Raw genomic sequence first — 27,784 nt, 5'->3', positions numbered from 1 at the left:
AGGCGACCTACCGCGTGGATCCCCGCCCCTCTCTGCCCGCCTCCGCTGCGGGTGTCAGACAGCAGCCAGAGGTCCCCCACGCCCCCCTCGAGTCTGACTCCGGTTTTCCGAGCATGAGGATTTGATTTGAGGTGGCTTCGCGACCGACCATGGTGGTGTTCAACGGCCAGCTGCGCATCCGGATCTGCGAGGCGCTGGACCTGAAGCCCACGGCGTGGTCGCTGCGGCACGCCAAGAGCTCCCGAGGCTTCCTGCTGGACACGTACGCGGCGCTCAATTTGGACGAGTCGCGGCTGGGCCAGACGTGCACGCGGCCGCGGACCAACAGCCCGGTGTGGAACGATGACTTCACGGCGGAGGTGCGCGACGGACGCGCCATCGAGCTGGCCGTCTTCCACGACGCGCCCATCGGCTACGACGACTTCGTGGCCAACTGCGTCATCCGCTTCGAGGACCTCCTGCACGGCGGCCACAAGCACTTTGAGGAGTGGGTAAGACCGCCGAGGGGTCTCCGCGTGTCACGTGATCTCCCGGCGCAACGGCTTCCTTGTTTGTCACGTGACCAGAACATGCTCTTGATCCACTTCATTTTAGGATGTGCCCGCCATTGACAACGACAGACGTCCAATTCTTCCAAAAAACTGCCAGATCTTTCTGTTATTGCTCGTATTTCCAAGCCAACATGGATTGGACGTCTGCTGTCGTCAATGGCAGTAAATGAGTTAAAATCTCCATGACATCGCCTTATCGAGTGCTTAGCACGAGCGCTTCGCAGTTCTGAGATTGAGGGTTTAATCCCCAGTGGGTTCCTTCTCCCTCTGACATGCATGGTAGGCTGGCCGAACACTCTAAATTCAATGTTCCGTCTCCCCCTGCCCTACAAATGACTGTCAACCAATTTAGGCTCCTGGGAAAGGCTCCAGCACCCCCATGCGACCCTTGTGATAATAAGAATTATGGAAAATGAATGAATGAATCATTCGCATTATATGCCAGAATTGATTGACTCATTGACTGTATAACACCATTTATTATTTCCTTTTTAAAATCTTTTAATTGCGCTTTTGTCTTTGTAAAATTTGCAAATCGAACAATCACCTGCTTTTCAAATCAAAATATAAGTCTAATTAAACCAAAATGAAATCAGAAAAAAATCTAATTTAAAATCATTAATAATACAAATAAAATGAAATACATCGCATCCTTTTTATGTTCACTTTTCCATTTAATTCACAGACACACACACACAAACACACACACACACACACATACATATACACGTGTGTGTGTGGCTCTGAAAGATTGTCATTCACACAAAAATATTCTCTTATTTGAATGTCTTTTTTCCCCCTAACCCAAAGAACATTTTAATACTTTGGTATTGTGCATTCCGTTCGCGTCAGAGAGAAGCAGTGACTCAGCAGGCGGTGATGTTTTGATGTGCGTCAGCACTTGTCCTTACACGCCGTGCTGAAGGACGATCAGTGCGACAATAACACACGGCTTGTTACAAATGATTAAAGCTTCTGGGAGATGAGGACACCTTCTGCAGGGGGTTCTCATTCCTAAAACAACAACATACTCTTGGCTATAGTATCGGTGGCACGTCAAGGCACATCGTTGTCAGACCAGTTTGGAGCTGCTATGGATGGTGTTCAAGATGGAGTCCTTAGTTGCTAAAAGAACCCGAGTCTGCAGTTGTTATGGATCTTTTTTTAAATTCCATTTTTACAAGTTGGAAGTTTTTTTTTTGCGCAACAGATCGGTTTTATATGCAATGGTCTCATATGAAATCGTTTTATTCATCATCGGCAAGTAAGAGATTTCTTTCTAAGCCCTAACTATTTATGCCCATAGTCAGAGCTGGGTGCAATTTAGAGTGTTCAACTTATCTTGCCTGTTTTTGTTTTTTGTTTGAGTCAGGGGGTTGGGTGTCGTGTGGGAGTAAACCGGGGTACTCGGTCGTTTGGTCACCGGTCTTTTGGTCGCCTGGAAGGTTATTGATAATTACCATTTAAATCGTTGCTCAAATTCCCTAAATACAAACTGCGAATTATTATTTAGCCATACTTAATGCCCTATTAATTATTAGGCTAAAGAAAAGCTCCAAATTTCCCGTACTTTTCTTGTGTTTTGTTGGAGAACTTGTTAAGACCCTGACTGACGTCCCTTCCTAAGGGGACAACTCATGTACATACAAACTCTTATACACTCACACCTCCGCTCAGTGAAACTGCTCAGGGCCATTGTTGGCTTTTATTTATGCGTAGACCGTGTTGTTTTACCTTGTCTTGTCGCCGGTCTTTTGGTCGCCCGTTGTTTGGGTCCGGGCGACCAAAAGACCGCGACCAAAAGTCCGGCGACCAAAAGACGGCGACCAAAAGACCGGCGACCAAATGACCGCACACGGTAAACCGGAATACCTCTAGAAAACCCACACATTCATGGGCAGAACATGCCAACTCCATATAGTAAGATTTGGGCTATTGATCTCTGAACTGTAAACAACCATGGTAATGACACTGAAAACCTCGTCAATGACTGCCATTTCTACCATCGTCAATAGCAGCAGCCAATTAATTAAATATTGAGTCCTTGAGACTGGAACTTTTAACTTTTTACTTTTAAATATGTAGAATAACTTGTACTTGGCCTCCTCTTGACTCAGTTCCCCTGCCGGGGTTAAGTGTAGGGTCGGACCCTAGGAAGTGTGTGTGTGTATTTGCGTCTAAAAATAAAGCCATCGTGTTGCAGGCTCTACTTCCTGTTTTCACTGTCAGTCGACTTCCCAGAGAAAGAAGGTGCGCACCCCCTTGCCCCATCACCCCTTCCCAGGATTTCTTGTATTTATTTCGATTCCGGCTCAAGACGCAGAAATATCTGGAATGCTATGCCAACACGTCAGTATTGCCTGCTTCAAGCAAAAATGTGAAGGGTAGTTATTAATTTTTTTCAGTTCACAGAGGGCTTGGTTGTGTTTAAAAATGATGTTGTATAATTTGACACGGACAGAATCCCAATTTCCAGTAACTTCTTCATAAGTGAACAAATTGGGTCAGTACAGATTGTATTGAAAAAGTTTCCTCAGATTAACTTGTTAAGCAGAAGAAATGTTTAAAAAGTCAGCTTTCAAAACCAGTTTTATATACTGCTGCATGAAATTTGGTAGACATATTTGACTCAAAACAATACACAAAAAGTGTAATGAAAGCATCCAAAGAACACAAAAAGTCATTTTGGTAATTTCAATGGTCGACTTGGCCTAAAAATGAAACGTTACCTATACTGAGAAGTCTTTAGAAGTCAGACCCTTAAACTCACCGGAGGTCCTCCACTTTGGTTTAAAACCATTGATTTTGGTCATTTCAAAGACAAATTATTTCCATAATTTAATTTTTTTAAATTAAGATATTGAAGCTGGTTTCATGTAGTTGAATAAAATTTGGTAGACTGGTCAATCCTGAAAGAAAAAAGCCTGAAGTTGCCAAACTAGGAAGTAGAGAAAGACCACCACTTTGGTCTAAATGCCCCGGAGGAACCTTCAAAATGGTACAAATGTGCCTCCTTATTTAACTCCTGAACTAAAAAATCCACCTTTGCAAAGATAAGCTAACTTTGCATTCACCCATTCAGTGATTTATTAATTTGCAATTCCCCTGGAATGTTACTAACGTCAATGAATTTCCTCGTAGATGTGATAAGAATTGACAACAACACACACAAAGTATTTGTTTGATAAGAATGAACATAAGGTCACTGCGCTTGGGGAAAACACTCAAAACAGATTTTCACCCTCCTAACATTAATAACACATTGTCAATATATGCTCGGTTGCTCTGGAAATATTTCAGAGAACTGAACAATGTGATAAGTATAGTAAGGCTATTCATGTTTAACTGTAATGTGACAAGCTCGTGTTGCCCACAAGCACTCCAGCGTCTTTGGGCTATTTGTGTTGTTTACTGTGATTTTCTACTATTCAAAGCTAAGTGCCTCTGTCATATTTAAAATCATTGTTTACCTTTGATGATGATCGACGTTCACAATTCATTGAATCATAAATTGAACAGAAAAAATAACGGTGAATCAGAGAATATTTACTGTTTTTATTCCTTGAACTAGTTTTGTTTCAAGTTAATAAATTGTCTGGCATAGGCTCCAGCACCCCTGTGACACTTGAGAGGATAAGCGGTACTGAAAATGAATAAAGGAAAAAAAAAATTTAAATGTTAGTTTCATTAAAATTTGTTTTATATCTTTTTAAAAAAAAGATGAAGAAGCAAAAAATATGAACCGTTTTTGAACTCTCGTTTTGCAATACAATTTTAAAATCTGGGAGCGTGTTGGATGCGTGGTTAGCACGTCGGCTTAAATGTTCTGAGCTTAAGGGTTCGAGTCCAGGTGGGTCCTCACTGTATGGCATTTGCATGCTCCTGTTTGCGTGGGTTTTCTCCATGTATTCCGGTTTCCTCCCAACAACCCCAAAACATGCAGGATAGGCTGGTTGAACACCCTAAATTGCCCCTGGGTATAAGTGCAAGGCTCTATCATTGTCCATCTCCTTGTGCCCTGTGATTGGCTGACCATCGATTCAGGGTGTCCCCTGCCTGGTGCCCATAGTTAGCTGGGATAGGCTCCAGCACCCCCTGTAACCCTTGTGAGGATAAGCGTTTCAGAAAATTAATGAATATATTTTAAAAAAAATCTAATCATGTAACCCTCCTGTCATTAAAAATGTATATTAATTGAGCTCGATTTAAATAAAACTGGTTTTCATTCGCTGCCAACCCCACAAATCGACTGGACGTCTTTCCCCGTCAATGGCAGCCGATAATTTATTGTAGCTCCACTGACAATGCGGTTGACCTGATCCATCATCCCCTGTACAGTCCCATCAATTTACAAATCTCTCATGTTGTGAAAACCAATTGACAAGAAATCCAGTTGAACAAGACGTTCAGAATTGTCGTCGCAGTGTCAAACTATACATTGTCTGAAGAAATTACAGGGGAAAGAAGGCTTAAAGCCACAAGAAAGGAGAAAAACAAGGCAGGACATTGTGTCTGTGACAGAGAACACACGGCCTTTTTGCGCTGACAAACTGCAGAACACACACACGCGTAAACAGACCTCCATAACCATAAACACATGATCCATCAGACTTTCACACCAGAGCAACTGGAAGGCAAAGTGCACAACAAATCTCGACTAGCTGACATTTGTGTCACTACCAAACAAACTAGTGCAGTGGCTTGAGACAGAAATTGACAAATCCCACCACCACACTCGTTACACCAACAGGAACAGAACATTGGCAGCTGCACATTTTGAGAAATAATTCTGTAATCAAATCACCTTCATAAGCGGGAGTGGCTGCTTGCAATTGAGTTAAAGGCTGCAATTTAATTTGCTTGTGTTCCAGTTATTCATGCAAAAACACAATCATGTGATATTTGTTCCAAATATCAAATAAAATAAACAATAGTAATCCAAATAAACCTTAAACTCAATGCATTTATCTACAGTGTGTGGGGCGGCCTGGTGGGGCGGCCTGGTGGGGCGAATGGTTAGCACGTTGGCCTCACATCTCTGGGGTGCTGGGTTCAAATCCAGGTCATGTCCACGTGTGTGGATTTTGCATGTTCTCGCCGGGCCTGCGTGGGTTTCCTCCGGGTACTCCAGTTTCCTCCCACATTCCAAAAACATGCATGGTAGGCAGATTGGACACTCTAAATTGCCCCTTTGTATGAGGGTGTATGTGTAAGATGGGGTAGGTTCCAGCACCCCCCGCGACCCTAATGAGGATAAAGCGGATCAGAAAATGAGATGAGATGAGATGCGATATTTACTGTGTAAATTTATGTATGTATAGATGTACTGTATGGGTACGTATGTACCATATGTACGTATATATACTAATACACGTGTGCTTTAGGGCTGTCATGATTCAACTATTCCTCAACAAATTTGTGATCAAATTAGTTATATATTAAAGTATTTTGATATTCCATTCATTTTTTGAGACCTGTTGACTTGTCTACATCGTGATTTTTTTTTAGCATCTTAATGCAAAAGTGGGGTAGTGGGTTTCCTTCCTTTGCCGGCGCTATATTTGGATCGCCGCACACCTGCGTGTCTGAGTGCATTCACAGGAAGGGAGGTGGTGTCTTTGGGATGTTGACCTTTAGATCGCCACCATGACGTCATCACTGCTAGTGGAAACACTCCATTTTGCTACCTTAGTCAACATGTCTTTGTAGAAAATGACAAAGATAGTATTCTTACCTAACTAACCTGAGCTCATAGCCGTCTATCCACTGAATAGTTTTACGTTAGGTCGACTCATCTGGTCATGTAAGAATCCCATGCAAATTCAATCCATTACTTCCACATTATTTTCATGCTGCAGGCTAGCCAGCCCATCATTGCAACACTCCCGGGATTGCATGTTGTGATCGTCATTGGGGCCAAGAAGCCGTAAGCGGTGTTCTTCTCTTTCGAGACCTGGCAAAAAAATAGCATAGTAACAAACAGGCTATTTTGTGTCTCCATCTGTCCCTAACTTCTTCAATGCTATGGATGGTGATATTAATTGCCATTCATTACATTCTTTATGATAATGCATTCAAACGTGGTAATTAGCACACTTATTTTAAAATGAACTACCAAAAGGGTATACATATGAACCGCCTATTAATTGTCTAATCCATGAATATTAAAGATTGTGTGTTAGTTAAATGTGGCAATTCTCCCCAACAACAACAGCTTTTTTTTATTTACTCTAAGACATCCATTCATGGCAACCAAAGTGAACCTTTCCCATTTAAAATGAATAATTAAGATAATATTTACTCTTTGGTGTTTCTTTCTTTTTTTTTTTTTTACAAAAGTAAGCACACATTTGATTTACTTATAACTCATCTCAAAGCACTACTGTAGCTGGGCTCTGTGTAGAAAATCACAGAGACTAGATTCCAGTTCGCTAATACAAATGTTTTTGAGAAATTTTAACATCTTTTGTTTCAAAGTTGAGTAAGAAATGTACTTTACTGAAGTTAATTTTTTTTTTTTTTTAGGACTTTGGTTGGTACATGGAACTTGTTTTTTAAAGTTCCGTTTGCACCTTTGTGTTTAGCTGAGGTGATAAACAAAAGCTTCATCTTTTACACGACAGTTAAAACAAAGAATTCAAACGCGTAAACTTTCTCAACCCGAGGACTACTCCTCTGCTTTCCGTCTTCTGTGTACACATTTTGACAGCTTCACTTTTTATTGCCCCTCTGCTAGTGTGGGACTTTTTATGTGCCTGAGGACAGTTTTGGAACTGTGGAAAGTCAAGTTCACTGCCATTGACGGCAATACACATCCATTTTTTTTGGACTGGGATCCCCCTGTCCAAAACGAATGGACATCCATCACCATCAATGGCAGTTTATGACTTAAAAATGTACGATCAACAACACAATTTGAAAATAAATGAATAAATAAAACAAAACTACGTACTACAGAAAAATGGTTAAATGGTTAAAAAACCTCAATATCTATATTATTACTTGATTTTTAATGATTATAATATGATGTATGATATGATTAATTATTGTACTTTCACATTTTTATTGGTAAGTACATTCATAAATGAATAATATGTTAATAAAAACTTAGTGTTCGAACCAGAAAATGCAATTTTTGGTAAAACTGCATGCAGATTCTAAAATCTTGGTTGACAGTTCCTTTCCATGATAACTGAACTCCCCCAATCAAGACTCTTATTTAAAAGTCATCGTACATTTAACCTCCTAGGACGCATGTGTCAAAGTGGCGGCCCGGGGGCCAAATCTGGCCCGCCGCATCATTTTGTGTGGCCCGGGAAAGTAAATCATGAGTGCCGACTTTCTGTTTTAGAATCAAATTAAAATGAAGAGTATAGATGTATATTAAATTTCCTGATTTTCCCCCTTTTAAATAAATAGTTGTAATTTTTTAATCCATTTTTTCTGTGTTTTTAGTTCAAAATTCATTTTGTGAAATATAAAAATATATTAAAAAAGCTAAAATAAACATTGTTTTAGATCTATAAAAAACTGAATATTCAGGACTTTTAATCCAGTTCTTTTAATCCATTTATATAAAAAAAAACACCTAAATATTATATCTAAAATGCCACATGAAATCGAGTTGACGTCAACGCGGCCCGCGAACCAACCCAAGTCTGACACCCCTGTCCTAGGACCTGGCGTCCAGATGTGTGGACATCATATTTTTGGTTGTCACAAGACTACAATGTTACATTTTGGACTACAAGGCCCTGGCGTCTACTTATGATGTGGACATCATTTATCTGAGAAACTACATCATGTAAAAAGATAATTCTTTGTTTTTACACTCATCAGATCCCAATTAGCCTAAATATCAAAGAGAAAATAAAAATACATGCCATGCAAGAGTTTGGGTCTTAGGAGGTTAAAGATACACCATGTAAAGGGTTAATGTTGTCCTTTAAAATAAACATACAGTGACGACATTATCAACACCCAACGTGAGCCAACCTGTCTCTTCTTTTCAGGTACATCTGGAACCTGCGGGGAAGGTTTACGTCATTATTGATCTTTCTGAAACGTCGAGAGAAGGTACGATTGCTTTTACATGTAAACATTTAGTCTAGATTTTTAATGATTAAATTATTGACTGCTATCGACGGTGCTCGACATCTCATCCATTATGACTATTAAAACGTATGGGACATCTAAGACTATCAAAGGCACTGAAAGGTGCACATTCACAGCCAGTCATCCCAGTTTATTATCTATGGCCCCCAGTAAAAAAAAACAGACAAAAAAACCAATGTATGCTTTAACTGACACATCCTTAAAAAGGTGCTTTTCACAAACCGTTCATTCATGTGTGGCTTTAAGTGGCACTCATCTCTAGGATGTGTTTGCCCAGCTGCACATCACATGCTTGACTTGAGAACTGCAATAAACTTATTAGATTTCACACACATACGACAAAGTGCCCTCTGTTGTTAAATATACTGTAATTCAGTTGAGCTTTCTATAGAGGAGGGTCCAATAATGTGAAATGTTCACCAAATGTCTGCACAAAAACAGAATATCACATCAATAAATCTAATGGTCCTTCCACAATGATAGAAAGAAAAAGACTTTTATATATACAGGATTAATGGAGAAAATTAACCCAATAACCTTTTAGCTGGAACTCAACACATCTATTCCTTTCCTTTTTGTGATATACTTCTATCTACTGGCCATGTGTTGTAAGTGCAGTTTGTAGAAACAAATGTTTTTATTGGGGCCGGGCATCACTAAATTTAATCATGATTAATCCGGTGAGATTAATTGCCATTCCTTACATTCTCTATGATAATGTATTCAGAAGTAGCAATTAGCACACATATTTGAAATGAAATACCAATATGCTAAATATGAACTGTCTATTAATTAATTATTGAATGGTAAAGCTGTGGTGTTTTAATTCATTTGAGAAATGTGAGAATTCTCCACGACAACAACAACAGCAACGTGAATTTACTCTAACACTTCCATTCATGGCGCCCAACGTGAATCTTTCCCATCTAAAATATGATTCAACATCAGAAGAAATGTCGCCACTTTCCGATTTTGTGTGTTTGCATAGCGACGACGGTCAGCAGCAACAATGAGGAGCGCGTCTTCCGCCAGCGGATGCGCCCCAGGAAGCGTCAGGGCGCTCTTCGTCGACGGGTCCATCAAGTCAATGGCCACAAGTTTATGGCCACCTACCTGAGGCAGCCCACCTACTGCTCACACTGCAGAGACTTCATATGGTCAGTAATGTGCTCACAGTTTTCACCATTTAAGGCCATTTATTATTGTCAATGGCTGTTAAACGTAATCATAATAATAATAATTATAATAATAATCAGACAGGCTTTGTCATCATCATTGACTTGACAAAAGCCTAATTGTCATCATACCCAGAAACTGCATATGACGAAATTGGTAGTGCTTCTCCATAAGGTGCATTTTCCCGGCAAAAGACCCAAATAAGTGATAATTTCGGACTCTTAATTTGGCATTCTGTCGTGATGGATACATCGCATCACCCCCCGAGCGGATCACTTACCTCTCACTGTCTTTCACTTACCTTTAGTCAGCCAGTAGGAGGCAGATCACCGCCCAACGTCTATTCATATTACCTCAGACCGAAGTTATTACACAGAAAGGATTGTGTGTTGTGTTACCGCAAGTTCAGAGTCCTGATGGATGTGAGAAAAACTGTCCTTACGCCTATTTGTCCGTACTTTGTGGGATCTATAGCGTCTGCCAGAGGGCAGCAACTGGAACAGATTGTGACCAGGGTGGTATGGGTCCCCGATCATGTTCCTGGCTCTGCTGAGGTATCGAGGGCTGGCAATGTCTTCCAGTGAGGGCAGAGAGCAGCCGATGATCTTCTGGGCAGTGTTAATCACTTTCTGCATGGCCTTTTTGTCTGCTGCCGTGCTTCCAGCGTACCACACTGAGATGCAGTATGCCAGGATGCTCTCCACAGTGGCTCTATAGAAGGTTACCAGAAGCTTAGTGTTCAAGTTGTTCCTCCTGAGTACCCTGAGGAAATGGAGTTATTTCTGGGCCTTCTTCACTACTGCCGTGGAGTTTGTAGACCAGGAGAGCTTATCCGTGACGTGGACCCCCAGGAATTTAAAGGACTGGACCCTGTCTACACATGCTCCATTTATGAGGAGTGGGGACAGATCTGTGCTGTGTTTGCAAAAGTCCAGGATCATGAAGTGTTCCACTTTCTTTATGTAGTCCTCTAAATACTCATTTGCTTTATTGTGTGTTTTTCAGGGGCGTGTTGGGCAAGCAGGGCTACCAGTGTCAAGGTAGGAAAGTTCAAGACGCCGCCTCTGCCTGGTTATGATGCTGCTGTCGGGTTTTTCTTGTCTAGTCTGCACGTGCGTGGTCCACAAGCGCTGCCACGAACTCATCATCACCAAGTGTGCGGCCATGAAGCAGCAAGAAGATAAAGTGGAGGAGGTTAGCGGAAAAGACTGATTTTCTTCTAATTCAGTGATTTGCAAACATTCGGCAGCCCAAAAGAATGCGTGGCTCTTCGAATACAAAAAGGAAAACCAACATTTAGTCAATGGCTGCTATTGACAAGAATAGAAGTCCAATCCATTTGTACTGGGAGAGCTGTCAGAAATCATCCACTAAACCGATTCATTTTAAACATTTAATATAAAATAAAAATAAATAAAAAGGATCATAATTAATTCAAAAGAGAATTAAATAATTTTCTAGTTTAGTTTGTAATTTAGTTTTTTTATTACCATTGACGATATATATATATATATATATATATATATATATATATATATATATATATATATATATATATATATATATATATATACGTTAAAATTATTAGATAAATATAACTAAGTAGATCATATGTACTGAATTACAAACATATTTTCACTATATTTTCATAAAACAGGAGTAGATTGAAGTTATTTTCAGCCACTGTTTGAGCATTAATACCACAATTTTAGAAAGAATAAATTAAATAGTAATGTACATAAGGATTGTGTTAAATGCTATTAGTTTTCCCTAAACATTTGGAAAAAAAAGAAGAAAACATTTTTTGTAGTTGAAGTTGAATTTAACTGAACTGCATTTGATTTTAAAAGTTTTTTTGGAACATTTAATTCAGTCAATCATAGAGGGAGCCTGTGTACCACTGTTCGTCCTCAGACCGCACTTTGATAACCACTGTTGTAATTCATGTTTCCTTTAGCCAGTAGCCTCGCAGAGGTTCAGCGTCAACTTACCGCACAAGTTCCGAATCCACAACTTCAAAGTTCTTACCTTCTGCGACCACTGTGGTTCTCTGCTGTGGGGGCTGCTCAGGCAAGGCCTGCAGTGCAAAGGTAGCGTTTCGATGTGGGCTCGCTTTTGCCTCCTCTTTCCAAAGCTCAAATATATCTATTCGGGTGTGTCAGTGTGTAAGGTAAACGTTCACAGGCGCTGCGAGAGCAATGTGGCGCCCAACTGCGGCGTGGACGCGCGCGCCATCGCTAAAGTTCTCTCCGACCTCGGGGTCACGCCGGACAAGATTTCTAACAGCACGCAGAGGCGGAAAAAGTCGGTGCATCCCCAGGTTTGCTGCAGCAAAAATTGCACTTTTTTATTACCACATTGGAAAATTGTAAATTAGCCTAATGTTGCAGTAGTATATTTAACTTCCTGGCTACCAGTGACAGTGCCAGACAGCCAATTAATTGGACTGGATGGGACGAATGAATTATGTAAAAGAAATTATGCTTAATGCCAATATACAATGGAAGACGCCAGTGCCACAATAATGAAAATTACCATTATGTGGTGGCATTTTGCTCGTTGGCTGCCACTGCTACAACAAAAAAATGCCATAAGTAAGTTCACCCTGTGGTTTGTAAACAGATTCCTCAGGTCGACAATCCCGATCGGCTTCCTGATTTACCTCAGATTGAAGTAGAACATTCCAGATCAGCCCCTACGTCTCCGTGTGACCCAGGTCGGTAGCGACCGAAAAGGCACCACTGAAGAAGAAGCCCTTAATCCACAATTTTCTATCCTTCCACAGTCGCGAATGAACTGGAGAACATCCGCAAAACTCTGTCCTTCGACCACCGTGGCCAGGAGTCGACGTCGCTCTCTTCGGAAACCTGTGACACACGGGAAAACGGCGAGGTCAAAGTTCACGGTGCCGCCCGGCCTCAAAGAATTGACCTGAAGGATTTTGTCTTCATCAAAGTGTTGGGAAAAGGAAGTTTCGGAAAGGTACTAAGCCTGACTCTGGGGGTTGAATGTCAAGGGCCAAACACTTAATGTCCGGGGCCCTTTGCGGAGGTGATGCTGGCGGAGCGCAAGGGCAGCGACGAGGTTTACGCCGTCAAAGTTCTGAAGAAGGACGTCATCCTGCAGGACGACGACGTGGACTGCACGCTGACCGAGAAGCGGGTTCTGGCGCTGGCGCGAGAACATCCCTACTTGACGAAGTTGCACTGCTGCTTCCAGACCAAAGTAAGAGCGCATGTACTTGCAGTTAAATACGCCACCTGACGGGAGCGCCAAATAGCTGCAGGCACAAGGCTCAGCTTTTTCATTTAATTGCATGATTACCAAATGCTTTCAAATTTTTCAATCGTGTAATTTAACCCTTTCTACGAAACTCTGAACTGGCTGTCATTGACGGGGCTAGACGTCTTGTTCTATTTGACTGGTTAGGTGGTAAATGAACTTTCTATATATTTCCCCCCCAAAAAAGACTTCTGTGATAAGCTTCCCACTGGTTCAGGGGGTCCCCTGCCTGGTGCTCGTAATTAGCTGGGATAGGCTCCAGCACCCGGTTCAGAAAATGAATTAATTAATGAAATTGATTACTTTTTGTTTAAAAAGAATGTGGGAAATACACAATATTTCTTATTCATTTTAATTTCTTAACACTACATTATTTTTTTTCCATTTGTTCATTTTATACGGCATCGACATAGCAGCCTTAAGCATACATGCAACCCTATTCGTTACATTACTATAATACTATTACGTTTCATGAATCTGAGGTTATTTGGTTTCACCGACTTCGACTGTTGGCGACATAAGGTCTGTTTGAACACAAAACTGCTTTTGTTTAACTTGTTACCGATGTTTGCCGGTCTCTCCTTTCTACAATCTCTCTATGATATTATGCCTTCGTTCCGATGATAATTTATTTTCTTTTGGCTGGACCTGCATCGTGATTAAAGGGGGGCAAAAAAGGCAAAGATACTCCATGCCTGTTCTGTTGAATTCAGCTCCTCGTTGAATTGCCCTCTTAAGCACAACTGGGCCACCACGCCTTGCAAGCATTTAAAATTTAGTATTTTATAGTACCTTTTGACCACTAAAGGTCTTATGAAAAAATCTTAGATTAGAAATACTCACTTATAAATTTCTTCTTTGTTTTATTTATTGATTTTTGGTATAAAAAAAAGACAAAACTGTAATTATTCTCTATTTATTTGTAACAGTAATTTGCAGTTCAAATTGAATGGGCTTCTATCACTATCTATGATAGCTAAAGAATTATTATTGCAATTTATGAAAAATTAATCGTGAGAAAATTGCTTTATGAACTGTTACATCATCGTAAGTGGAAGAAAATGCACACTAAGCCCTCTTTTGATGGCAGCCGCCATCCGTCGCTGCATACGTCATTTAGTTGTACTCAGGGGGCCAATTGAGGGGCCCCGGCATGCATAGCCACTTCCTGTGGCTGATGTATGTTTTGTCTAGCACATGTTGCATAAGTGTTCCCGCCGGGGAATATATACATGCATCACATATGCACGGGTGTGCCTGAGGTAACGCCACTGACCTTTCATTTCCATCCGAGCCTGACGGCGCTGAGACGTCGGCACAGGTGCTGCCACTTGTCACTCAAAACCCGGAAAGTACAAGTGGTAGTACGTCAGATGCACTGTATTTGTACTCGCAGGACCGGCTGTGAATGCTCATGTTTCAGTCCCAATGACAGCACTAAACGTCCAATTTACTTTGACTGGAAGGGGCAAAAGAGCATTCTAAACAGATTTGACGGCTTCAATAGGAGCCAATTAATCAGTTAGTAAGTAATTAGTCAGCTATAAGGGTTAAAAACAACAACATAATTCCTGCATGAAATGGTTGAAGTATAATGCGATGGTTTGTCTGAGGTCAAATATTTTGTCGAGTGCCTTGTTTATTTTCTGGGAAGGTTCTGGAACACTGAAAGATGGCGTCTCAAGTGTTATTTCGCTCGCACAACAAACACAAACAATGTGCACACACTGGGTGGGCGACTGGGAGGTCACATGGCACGATTGTTTACATGTTTGCTTGTGCCCGTCAACTTGCCATCACACTACATGAACACTCTCTCTTACACACACACACACATACACACACACACACACACACACACACACACACACACACACACACACACACACACAGGCTTCAGACAAAGGGATTCCGGCCAGTTATGTAACGTTTTTGATTCTTATCACATGTAGAAGGTGGACCCGCCTACTCGCCACTTCACCGTGTGATTACAGTAAACACTGTACACACTATACATTCACACACAAGCTCACACATGCATACTTCTTGATTTTGACATCTTACATAACGTCTGCTCGGTCCAATTGTTTTCTAATCCAGTTGAAATGCGATCCAGTCACATTCTTCGACACGGTTTTGGAAACTTAGGAATCGAACACATGGCAACGGACTGATCTGAGTTGCTCAACTGGCCTATGAAATTTAGTCAGACTTCACTCCAAGAAAATAAATCTTGAAAAAATTGTGCTAATTTAACATTTTAACCCTTCCAGGGACTATTCCAAAAATATCATATTAACTCATTCACTTCCTGCCGAGGTCATAGATGGATGGGATGTGGCATTTGGTAAAAGAGGGAAATTGATGTTGAAATCACCCATTGATGGCAATCCATATCAACTAGGTGGGGTTGGAAACTGTAGTCAACTATTGATCATTCTCTGCTAGCCTCCTATTTCAAACAGATTGGACGTATGTCGTAGTTAATGGCAGTAAATGTAATTATATTCACAAGTCTGACATTTGGTCTCTATTTCTGCGGTGGAATGCTGCCACAGCTACCGTTACATAACCATATTTACATTTCTAGACTGTAATTAGGCCGATAAGGAGAAGCAGCACGATGCCACAGTTGATTGTAAGGCAGGAGGAAGAGGAGGAGGAACAATAAGGGAGGAAGACATCTGGAGGACTGGGGGGGACAAAGTTGATAGGAAGTCTAACAAAAAACAATGGAATCATGTCACAAAATATCTTATTATTATTCGTTATTTTCTGTTCCTTGTATTACCTATCATTAATATAATTTTAACATGACCTTTTCAGGTGCTCAGACACTCAATTCCAAATAGCTTTAAATCCCCCCGGCCCAAAAATGAATAAATAAAATGAGAGAGTTGAGTGACAGAATTTGAACCTTTCAATAGCATCCATCCATTGGATCAATTTATGGCAAATATCCATTTCCTACCAACTTAGTTCACCCAGGGTTGTTTTCTTAAGACGTCAAATTGCCCATTTGGTTTCTATGGTGACACTCGTGATTACCAACTCACGCAAGAGTCGCACATCTGTCAGAACGATTGGTCTCTCCTTTATTTTCCCCTTGTGTGTATTGTCTTTAAAAGCGGGAAGTGGAAATAGTTTGTTTAAATGGTCTCCCGATTCCCGACTTCAGGAGCCGCCCAATTAAACATTTCCCAAACTGTCATTAAAATCTACACAAACAACTTGCCACGGAAACATGTAAACATTCATATTGTCATATATATGGCTATATATCAATTATGAAACAGTGAAATACAATTTGGCGTGGAGTACAAAGCAGCCGCACAAATGTATCATGAACTTGAAATCATTCATATTTGGAGTGGACGGCTATTAACATTCATTCATTCATTCATTGCGATTGGCTGGCCACCGATTCAGGGTGTACCCCACCTGATGCCCATAGTCAGCTGGGATAGGCTCCAGCACCGCCTGCGGCCCTTGTGATGATAAGCGGTACGAAAAATAAATGTTTTAAGATAGTTATGGCTAAATATTAATATTAATGCCAATGCATTGACTGTGATGGGAATGAGACCACTAACCCTGAGTCAATTTTGTTTGAAGCAATTAAAGGTCATTTCATGCTTCTGTCTTGTTTTACAATGAGTTTATCAGTCATAGACATCCATTCCTTGCAGCGTGAGAGGGCTGGCAGGAAATGAACGTTTATTCATTGCCAACCCTCACACTTTAAATGTATCGGACATCTAGCGCTGTCACTGGTAACAATTTTTAATGTGGCATTAGTACAGGATCAGCATTAGGTGATAACACACGGGGATTGGTATTGGGACCCCAAAAATGGAATCTGTGCAACCCTAGTCTTAGTTGATGAGCTTGTGGTTCTCATAAAGAAGTGCGTAGACAGTGGCTTGGAATCTCTACTGGCTCTTTATATACAGTGCTTTTTATATCACACACGCACGCACATTGACTTCCTATACGAAGAAAGCTGGAATTCAGGAAAGTCCAATTTCAGAAAACAGAGCTGGCAGGGTGCAGTACTGCATTGTGTAGTGCTTGTGTGTATGTGTGTGTGTGTTCAGGAAGGGGTGTTACACGGGTGTGGCAGGTTAGAACATTGTTGTCTCCTGTTGCTCAAATTCAGCAGAATTTTATGTAATTTATTGAGCCAAGTTGATTTTTAGTTATATGATTATGCGGGTAAAACAGTGGAAAAGTTCTTATGTTATGAACTAACTTTGTCTGTCTTTGTCCGTTTAATTATTTGCTGCCATTGATGACAATAGATGTCCAATTCGTTTGACTTAGAGCATATGTGTCAAAGTGGCAGCCCGGGGGCCAAATATGGCCCGCCGCATTATTTTGTGTGGCCCGGGAAAGTAAACCATGAGTGCTGACTTTCTGTTTTAGAATCGAATTAAAATGAAGAGTATAGATGTATATTAAATTTCCCCCGTTTAAATCAATAATTGTAATTTTTAATCAATTTTTCTGTGTTTTTAGTTCAAAAATCATTTTGTAAAATCAAAAAATATATTAAAAAAAGCTAAAATAAACATTGTTTTAGATCTATAAAAAACTGAATATCCAGGGCTTTTAATCCAGTTCTTTTAATCCATTTAATTAAAAAAAATCTAAATATTATATCTAAAATGGTCCGGCCCACGTGAAATCAAGTTGACGTTAAAGCGGCCCGCGAACCAACCCAAGTCTGACACCCTTGAATTAGAGGGATGGTAGCGAGCGAACAATCTGGAAAACAAAAGGAATCAGTGGGAAAGGTGGAAAAATAATAATAATTATTATCATTACACAAAAAAAGCATTTTTAGAATTTCTAACCCCCACAATGAGGTACCTTATCAGACACCGGGCCCCTCTTTTAAAGTGAAATAAATGAAGACAAAGATGTAGATATATATAACTGCGGTGAAATTTACTTACCTGCTGCCATTGAAGCCGATACACAATTTGATCACAGCCAACCCTTCCCGATTGGACTTTGTCGACAAGTGCCAATGTTGTCATTTCCTGGCTTGTAGGACCGCCTCTTCTTTGTGATGGAGTACGTGAATGGCGGTGACCTGATGTTCCAGATCCAGCGTTCCAGGAAGTTCGACGAGGCCCGCTCGCGATTCTACGCCGCTGAAGTCACATCGGCGCTCATGTTCCTTCATCGGCACGGTGTCATATACAGGTAAATGTATGAAAAGTGATGTTTTATAACTACTATGGGTAATACCATCCGTCGAGTTACCAGAAAATCCGAATTTATTCATTCATTCATTTTTCATAATGCTTATTCTCATGAGGGTCGTGGAGGTGCTGGGGCCTATCCCAGCAAACTACGGGCAGTAGGCTGGGCACACCCTGAACTGATTGCCAGTAAATCGCAGGGCACAGAGAGACAATCATTCACCTGCACACTCTTACCGTACAATTTCAAGTGGTGAATCACATTTCCCCAAATTGACAAGCGCCACTGCTTAAAATCACCCTGGCCACTTCTTCTAAAGAACAAATTCCAACCGCAACACACACACACACTTTTCGGAATGGTTATTTGATTCTTCTCGTGTTTTTCACATCTTGGAAGTGAGATAACAACAGAGTTCAGACATGATATCATTGGAGGCAATTAAATGACATCACTGTAACTAACAACCATGTACTGTGTGATCACACCTGTCATGATACATTTTTATTTTTATGAAAATACCATGTTCCATCTTGCCGCTCCACAAAGACGTGGTTCTTTCTCGGCAATGGAGTTGTTTTCTGCGATGAAGCGTTTCGACACACACAGTTTGGCGTGTTAATCACCGAGACGGCCAAAAAATCACGCCCTCCATAAAGCCATGAAGATAAACAAAACTCTAGAACAAAATGTCTTCTTTTCCTCGCTCTGTTTTCTTCTGTCGTCTCACTTCTTGCAAATGCATTTTTTTTTGCAGAGAAGACGGAGAAAATATGCTAGCCGATTTCAGGTGGATACATTTTGCAGTGAGCAGGTTCAGGCAGGTTTGAGGGCAGATGAGAGAATTTGAACATGAAACCATAGCTGATTCTTAACTGTACAAGAGGAAAATTGAATCCCTTGCCAAAGTATAGGACAGTGATCAATGTCAAATCTTTTTTGACGCACAAAAAAAACAAGAAATGAGCATTCAGATTATGACTGGGTCAAAAGTTTGGAGACATGTCTCTACCATTCACTTGCATGATGTAGGGTTTCCAAACTTCTGATTGTTGATGTGTCTTGACCGTATTTTTACTGTTCATTCATTTTCAATACCGCTTATCCTCACAAGGGTCACAGGGGGTGCTGGAGCCTATCCCAGCAAACTACTTGCACCAGGCGGGGGACACCCTGAATTGTTAGACTGCCCATTGCATGGCAGGATGAGACAGACAGCCATACACGCTCACACTCGTACCTATTGGCAATTTAGAGTGTTCAACCAGACCATCATGTATGTTTTGAGGAGAAAATCAGAGAAAACCCATGCAAGCCCAGGGAGAACATGCAAACTCCTATTTTTTATTATACATCAAGAGAAACAAATAGACTGGTCACCAGTCAGTCGTAGGGCACACATAGAGACTATTCACACTCACAATCACAGCGCTACCGGGTGGGCATTGGTTCCACACTACCCAGTTCGAAGGCAGCCGAAAGAATCGGTACCCGGACGTTTGGTCGACAGACGTTTGGTCGACGGACGTTTGGTCGACGGACGTTTCGTCGAACGGACATTTGGTCGGCGGATTCGCCGCCGGACATTTCGTCGAATGGACCTTTCGTCGTCGCCAGGTTCGCTCGCTGTCAATGCAATTACAAACTCACTCTCTCTCATGATTATAATTTTGAGAGCGAGAGATTACCTGGTTGATCGATTTCAACAGTAAACTCTCTCTCTCTCTCTCTCTCTCTCTCTCATGATTATAATTTTGAGAGCAAGAGATTACCTGGTTGATCGATTTCAACAGTAAACTCTGTCTCTCTCTCTCCCTCATGATTATAATTTTGAGAGCGAGCGAACCCGGCGACGACGAAACGTCCGTTCGACGAAATGTCCGGCGGCGAATCCGTCGACCAAACGTCCGTTCGACGAAACGTCCGTCGACCAAACGTCCGTCGACCAAACGTCTTTCGACCAAATGTCCGGTCACGGAAAGAACCACTGCACTATCGGGTGCCTTGTTAAAATGTAACATATAAATGACCAGTTTATCATAATATATGACATTAATATTTTAATAATGCATGAATTGGATAATTGTGATGGAAACAATGTAGATTGTATCTTCGTCAGTGGCACCAGGTTAAAAGAGTTAAAAGACCTTAATGAACCCCAACGACTACGTACGACCTTCACACACAAACGTCGTCAAGCCGGCAGAATTTCCACTCATTGCCACGGAAACGGGACAATGTCAGGGAAGGACCCCCTGCGGCGTTAGGTTTGTTTTTCTCAAGATTTATGCTGTAGACGTACTGTGTTTGTGTGCGCACGCAGCTGAGAGAGGTTAGCTGTCAAAGTGTCATCACAATGTCATGGAAAAAAATCTCTCCACCATCAACAGCAAACACAGGAAATGCCCTCAATTAAACCTGATTGCTTCGAGCGTATGTGATCCTAAACAATGTTGCGCAGAGGTGATTTCCGACGCGCTTTCTACAAATCGAGTAAAAAAGTCTGATCCAAACAGAAACATGGATCAAACATGTGACATTTTTCCATTCAAATGCATGAGAAAATGTTTCCTAACTTTGGGGAATTCACACTCTTAACTCAGATTATATTTTAAAAGGAGCCATATCTAAGAGATGCACCTCGATTATTCATCAAATAGCCCAAATATCTCAGTAAAACTTAGATGTTTTTCCACAAATATAGTAGAGCTTAGTTTTCCCAATTTAAAAGTAGATTATCAACCAGTAAAAGCTTTATTGTTTTGATTCTGTTTACGGCAATGTCCCACCCAAGTTCAGTTCTGTGTCTGCACGCAGATTGTCACTTTTGTAACAAATGGGCCCTTCAAATACATTATCAATCCCATATAGCCTATGCAACTTACACCTAATAATGATGCTTTATTAATATGAAAAAAAATCTTTCAAATTGTAATTTCTAAGGTTGTACAGTAACTGGATGAGGAAATTTCTTGCGCTGCTTACTCTCCAATCGGTCACTTCCTGTAGATCTTTTTAGTTTTGTGGTAATTCACTTTTTTGTTAACTGTACTCTCTATGAACAAACTTTCATTTGCCCTTCCCAGTCAAAAACGATTGGACGTCAATGGCAGCAAATGAGTATCCTACAAAGATTTCCAGGGTTTTTAATTTTTTAAAATGTTTTGCTGTCGCTACTATATTTAGAGGATTATTTTTCCTTTGATGTTTTTTTCCATATTTTTTTAATCACTGCCCTCCTTCCCTTGAAATAGTTTTAATGTCAATTGCCATAAATGGCACTGAAAAGTGATCGTAAACTGCTATTTAATTACAAATGGATTAGATTCCATTGCCATGTAATAGAGTGAAAAAGTGATAAACAAGAAAATCTCATCTCCAAACATTCACAAACTTTCAAAACTTTATGTGCAATTTTATGAATATAAAAACGCCATCTGATTCATTGAAAAGTGTTTTATTGTTTGCACCATTTGTGTATGCACCAGCTCGTGTCAGCTGCCTGGCACGAGGTTAAAAGTCTTTGGATGCGCTTCACACTCCAAACCACCGCCGGCCGCTTGTATGGGGCGCTGAGATGAAATGATATTTATGCACTTTGACTTACCATTACCAGCCGTCAATACAAGGCTCATTTAGCACAATCACTCGCAGAGAATAATAGCCATACTGTGTTGGGAAAGTGAGTATAAAGTTCAAATTCCTGATACAGTGAGTAAACCTTCGCTAATAAATAAATAGAACAAAGCCTTAACGAGAATCGAGGGCGCCTCAAAATATTTAAAATTGCTGTTTGATATACTTACTGGAATGTAACTAGAAACAGTCTGTTCATAACTTTTTTGTTTAATAAAATAAACAAATACATAATATCAATCCCTGAAGCTCGTTTCACTGAGAAACATGACATTTGGTGGTTTCAATTATTATGAGTACGATACATTTTTTTTAAAAGCCTCAAGAAGTGATACCGAACAAGACTCAGGAGGTCGGACATTTGGGTATGAAGCGGTCTATTAAAGAGTGATTTGATTTATTTAAGGGTCACCTTAAAAAATTCAGGCGCCTTAGCCTATTTTGTTTCTTTAATCAACATGAAATTTGTTTGGTCCATTAATCCTGAGTAGATCTACAAAAATAGTCTCAAGGAGCAATGGTGAAAAACTCACAAATCTATGCTAAATTTGATCCAGGAGGTCAGCAATTTTGGTATAAAATGGCCAAATGCAGTTTCATTCTTGCACCACCTGCCACCTGACATAAAAGGACATTCACAAGAACCAAAGTAATCAGCAATAAGTAATAAAGTCGTCAAAAGAACAAGAAGATGCAGTTTATCTTGTCACATTTCCGACTTCTTGACCACAATGAACACAACCTTGCTATCAGGATTGTATTAATGCCGAACACCTGCAGCAGGCCTGCATGCATAACTGCAAAAAATCATGCGACATCACAAACGACAAGTGAATGAATGAGATTTATTTGTTTGTCTACAGCACACATGTGCTTGACCAGGAGTCGCCCTAGGGTGTCTTGAGATTTTCATATCATCAGTGGCTTCTTTCACACCCTTTCACGCCACATTGCCGCATCATGGGGGGAACGGTACAATTCAGATGCATTCGCTTATCAGTTTCAATGAGAACAGCATGTTCGTCAAGGCATTGTGTCTCGTTAGTTAAGTTGCTGCGAGTATTGGGGGATGGCTGGATTACTGTTGGAACTCTCCAGACCAATCTTCGTCTTGAGTAGCATATTTTAGCGATATGGTTCTGATGCATGTTTTTTTAGATACAAATTGACTGCATGCTCTCTTGACTGTAAAGTCATTGCTAATGCACTTCATCAGTCAGATACTAACTCACTGGCTGCCTTTGCTGCCACTCTCCCATTTTAAATACCGTATTTTCACGACTATACGGCGCATCGTATTTTTAGCCGGAGTGTCAATAACAAGTGCGATTTCTGTATTTTACACACACAAAGGACGCACCGTTTTTATAGACGCAGCCAGGCATGGCCAGCTTAAACATACACACTACACCCACACGCTAAAAACACGTTTTTAAAAAGGCAATGGAAGCAAAACTGAGTTCGGTTGTACTTTATTTAGCCATTTTACAATGTACTCACGTCATCATCACCCACAAATCCATCAAAGTCCTCATTTTCTGTGTCCGAATTGAACAATTGTCCAAATGAGTCATCGAAAACGCTGAGTTTTATACGTTCGTCCAGGCGGCCACAATCCATTCGCAAATAGTAGCTAGCTAGTAGCTAGCGTAACTATTCCAACGCTGCTTTCCATGCTTCGTAAAGCTGTGTTGATGTTGATGTATACATTCCACAATCTATTGGGTGTATTGAGAAAAGAACTACATATCCCAGCAGTCACCGCGCAGTACTTTTTCTATGGGGAAAATAGTAGAGTCGGGGGCTGCTTGCCGTAGTTGTGAGAGCTGTAGAGGATGGTGTACCCTATCGACTGATTTATTTTATTTTATCGTGATAACAATTGTAGTATTGGTCCATATATAAAGCGCACTGGATTATAAGGCACCTTGTCTATTTTGGAGAAAATTTAAGACTTTTATGTACGCCTTATAGTCGTGAAAATACGGTACTAGTGATAAACATTTTCAGTTCACAGCAGAAGGAAAGTTGGACAATTGGACCTCTATCAACCTCTTGGAAAGGGCAATTAATTCATCCATTCATTTGTTTATTTTCCATACCGACTATGCTCACAAGGATGTTGGGGTGTGCTGGAGCCTATCCCAACCAACTATGGGCACAGGCTGGGGGACACCCTGAATTGGTGGCGAGCCAATGTCAGTTTTTCTTTAATTAAAAAAATTAAATAGATTGGAAAAAGAATATTTGCTATTTCCTATTACTAAAAATATTTAATTAAACTAAGTTATGACTATGGACGTCCAATCCATTTGAACTGGAATGGTGGCTTGTAATGTTCTTTTATTCGCTACTAGCCCTCCCACTATTGTAATGTATTGGACATTGACTAGTGACAAACTCATTTCAATTTTCAAAAATGGCCACCACTTTGTAAACTCAGTGCATCGGAAGAAATATATTTCATCAAGAGTCAAACGAGTGTTAAATGAATTAACCAAATAGTTCGCAACTAATTGCCACTAGTAATAGATTTGCTGTGCTTCATGGGAATGCTGCCTGATTTAAAAAAAATGCATGAGCAGCATGTGATGATTGCTTTTGGCTAGAAAATATCATAACTAAGGAAGATTAATGACAAATTTTGTGGCATCTCCAATTAAAAACAGCTGCATGGCTGCACAAGCAAATTGTGGCCGCCTCTCCCTGGCTGCCTTTAATCTGGGGCGTCCTGAGTAGCTACTCCTTCGAGAAAACAAAAAAACAAAAATAAAAAACAAAAAACCTTTAGTGGCAATGTTGACATTTTTCTCGCAATCAACCATCAAGCGCCGAGCAGCCGCATTCAACGTCAACTGGAATCTATCAACGCGTAGACTTTTATCTGCTTTCAAACACTGGTAACACATGCTCTCTTTCGATTTCACCCTTAACATGCACGTTTGCTCTAAAAACATTTACTGGCTCTTGAAAAAATACTCGTTCATTTTTAAAGGCATAAACATAACATTTCAAGTTTTGGGCAAACGTACAGTTCTGCTAAAATTAGAAAAAAAACTTACCTATTCATTTTCAGAGCCCTTATTCATTTTCAATGGTACAATGAACTTCCATAAAATGGACAGTGTAGGAATGAATATTTTTTTTATTTTCAACTCGGACCTGCAAAAAATCTCCAATGGTCATCCTTATTTTTTACGAATAAACTATGTCAAAATTTCCAGAAAGTGACCCAAAATGTACACAAATTGAAGAGAGAATGCCTGAAAATGAGCAACAAGTGACTCACATCCTATTATTTTAACCTTGAAGGACTGGCCGCTAATGTTCATCGTTCAGTACCAATGATGGCGCAAAATTTCCAATCCATTTGGACTGGGAGAGGTGAATGCAGATTTCTCTACCCGTGTCCAAATGCATTGGATGTCTCGCACCATCAATGGCCAAAAATGACTTAAGAAGTGACACAAAAATAGAAAAATAAAAAAATGTAAAGTTATGTTCTAAATGGTTCTGAAACTGCTTCAAGAGTCTGAACTCACACTTGAAAGCTGTTCTGATTTATTTTTTTTAAACTGATTTTTTCCCTCAGGGACTTGAAACTGGACAACATCCTGCTGGACGTGGACGGACACTGTAAGCTAGCAGACTTTGGAATGTGCAAAGAAGGAATTCTTAACGGGGGAAGCACCAACACCTTCTGTGGGACCCCGGACTACATTGCACCGGAGGTCAGAACAAAACCCTTTAAAACGCAGGTGTCAAACCCGAGGTGTGGGCCCTAGATCTGGCTGGCCACACCATTTTGTATGGTCCGCGAAAGTTCATTACCTTTGTCTTCATTGTAAGAATGTGTAGTAATACTCAGTTTAAACACATATTTGAAATGAACTCTTGAAGTGGCATTGACGAAGACAGACGTCTAATCACGTGGTGTCGACTCATTTACAGGCTGTCAATTGAAATGAGTTTGTCACTAGTAGACTGCAGCCAATAAGTTAAGAGGCTCACAAAAGAGATTTTGTACAATCTTTAGGTCAACAATGTTACTAAACTACAATCAGCATAGTTATTGATTCCTTAGATCATTGATTAGTTTGTTGTTGAAAAGGAGTAAGGAGTAGGAAGTCCATAAATTTGATGCAATTTGTGCGAAGATCCTGCAGGAACTAGACTACGGCCCTTCGGTGGACTGGTGGGCCCTCGGGGTCCTGATGTACGAGATGATGGCGGGTCAACCTCCCTTCGAGGCCGACAACGAGGACGACCTATTCGAGTCCATCCTGCACGACGACGTCCTCTACCCGGTCTGGCTCAGCAAAGAGGCGGTGCAAATACTCAAAGAGGTCAGTGCACATTTTTGAATTAATTATGAATGAAATTGAAATCTTGAGACATCCTCTTGTGTTCAGTTCATGACCAAAAGTCCTAGCAGTCGTCTGGGTTGCGTGGCAGCCAACGGCCTGGAGGACGCCATCAAGCTCCACCCCTTTTTCCGAGAACTCGACTGGACGCTGCTAGAGGGACGTCAAATCCAACCCCCATTCAAGCCGCGAATCGTTAGTGCATTCTCAATGTTACTGAAGAAGCCTTCAATGGCAGTCGCTGACTTGAAAATGATAGATGTCCAATCATTCTGTTCCTGTGATTTCAATGATTTTGTCGCTAGTCAACGTCCCATTTGTTTGAAGTGGGAGGGTGGCAGTGAATTCAAGTTTGTTCATCTGTTACCAACTCTCCCACTTCAAGTGAATTGAATATCTGCTAGTGACAGAACAATTTAGTTAACTAGTAGTTAGATGTCATGATGGTCAATGAGTTTTTTGTTTTTGTTTCGAGACGTTGGCCTCAAAATTGAAAGAATCCTTTTTTTTCAATCCTCTTAATAGCAAATATTTTAATTCAAATAAATTGGGTGTCTAGTAGTGACAAACTAATTGGAGGGTTAACCTTGGCCAGAAGAAAAATTTGTATTTTTTAATCCATTGGCTGCCATTGACAACTACAAGTTATAAACTCAATGGAACTCACAGCAAAATTATGCAAAATGCTTATTAAATTACTGGACGTCGAGCGCTGCTAATGCATTTTAATAAATATTTTTTTTCTTTAAGAAAACCAAACGCGACGTAAACAACTTTGACCAAGACTTCACAAGAGAAGAACCTGTCCTGACGCCGGTGGACGACAGCGTGGTCAAGCAGATCAACCAGGATGAGTTCAAAGGTTTCTCCTACTTTGCGGATGACCTCACAGCGTAAACACTTTCCTGATCCTTCAACAACCAATCACGTCCACCATCAACATTGCCACTGAAACATGGTCGTTTGTTTCCAGAAATAACAACACGTTTTGGCTTTACACGGAAAAGACTAATACTTAGTGTTGCATTGACACAATTTTTCTCTTCCAATACCAATTCCAACACTCGGCTGTGTGGTATTAGCCAATGCCAATATTGTGCCAAATACCATTTTTTTTATTCCTACTACATTATTGCAAACAAACTTGAAAGTAATGGTTTTGTCAGACACTGCTTAATATATTGTTTGGTATGACAGCACTAGATATCCAATACATTTGAAGTGGGAGGCCTGGCAGTGAATGAACAAAGGTTCAATTCGCACTTCAAATGGATTGGATGTCTATTAGATTAAAATTTATTCATCCCGCACTCGGGAAATATTAGTGACAAGCTCATTTCAATTCTTGGCAGCTGCATGAAGACTTTTCATCACCTCTCCCAAAATGACCTTACCTTGTGACGAGGGAAATCATTGCAATCAAAATAAATGCATTGACATCTAAATCAA

At 40.6% G+C, this 27,784-nt stretch overlaps 1 protein-coding gene across 1 annotated transcript; it reads left to right on the top strand.

Moving 5' to 3' along the window:
• LOC144084500 (protein kinase C epsilon type-like) lies at nucleotides 1-27,784 on the top strand. Its single transcript, XM_077612985.1, has 15 exons — nucleotides 1-491; nucleotides 8,564-8,627; nucleotides 9,655-9,823; nucleotides 10,848-10,882; nucleotides 10,948-11,036; nucleotides 11,800-11,932; nucleotides 12,005-12,162; nucleotides 12,465-12,558; nucleotides 12,628-12,824; nucleotides 12,894-13,067; nucleotides 18,181-18,335; nucleotides 25,564-25,702; nucleotides 26,129-26,317; nucleotides 26,384-26,530; nucleotides 27,086-27,784. Exons 1-15 carry the CDS (start codon nucleotides 150-152, stop codon nucleotides 27,230-27,232), a joined length of 2,232 nt encoding a protein of 743 aa, XP_077469111.1. The 5' UTR covers nucleotides 1-149; the 3' UTR covers nucleotides 27,233-27,784.

This window comes from Stigmatopora argus, chromosome 11, assembly GCF_051989625.1.
Source record: "Stigmatopora argus isolate UIUO_Sarg chromosome 11, RoL_Sarg_1.0, whole genome shotgun sequence".
In the NCBI taxonomy this organism is placed as follows: domain Eukaryota; kingdom Metazoa; phylum Chordata; class Actinopteri; order Syngnathiformes; family Syngnathidae; genus Stigmatopora; species Stigmatopora argus.
The sequence above is the reverse complement of the archived record's forward strand: the minus strand, read 5'-3'. Positions and strand labels throughout refer to the sequence as shown.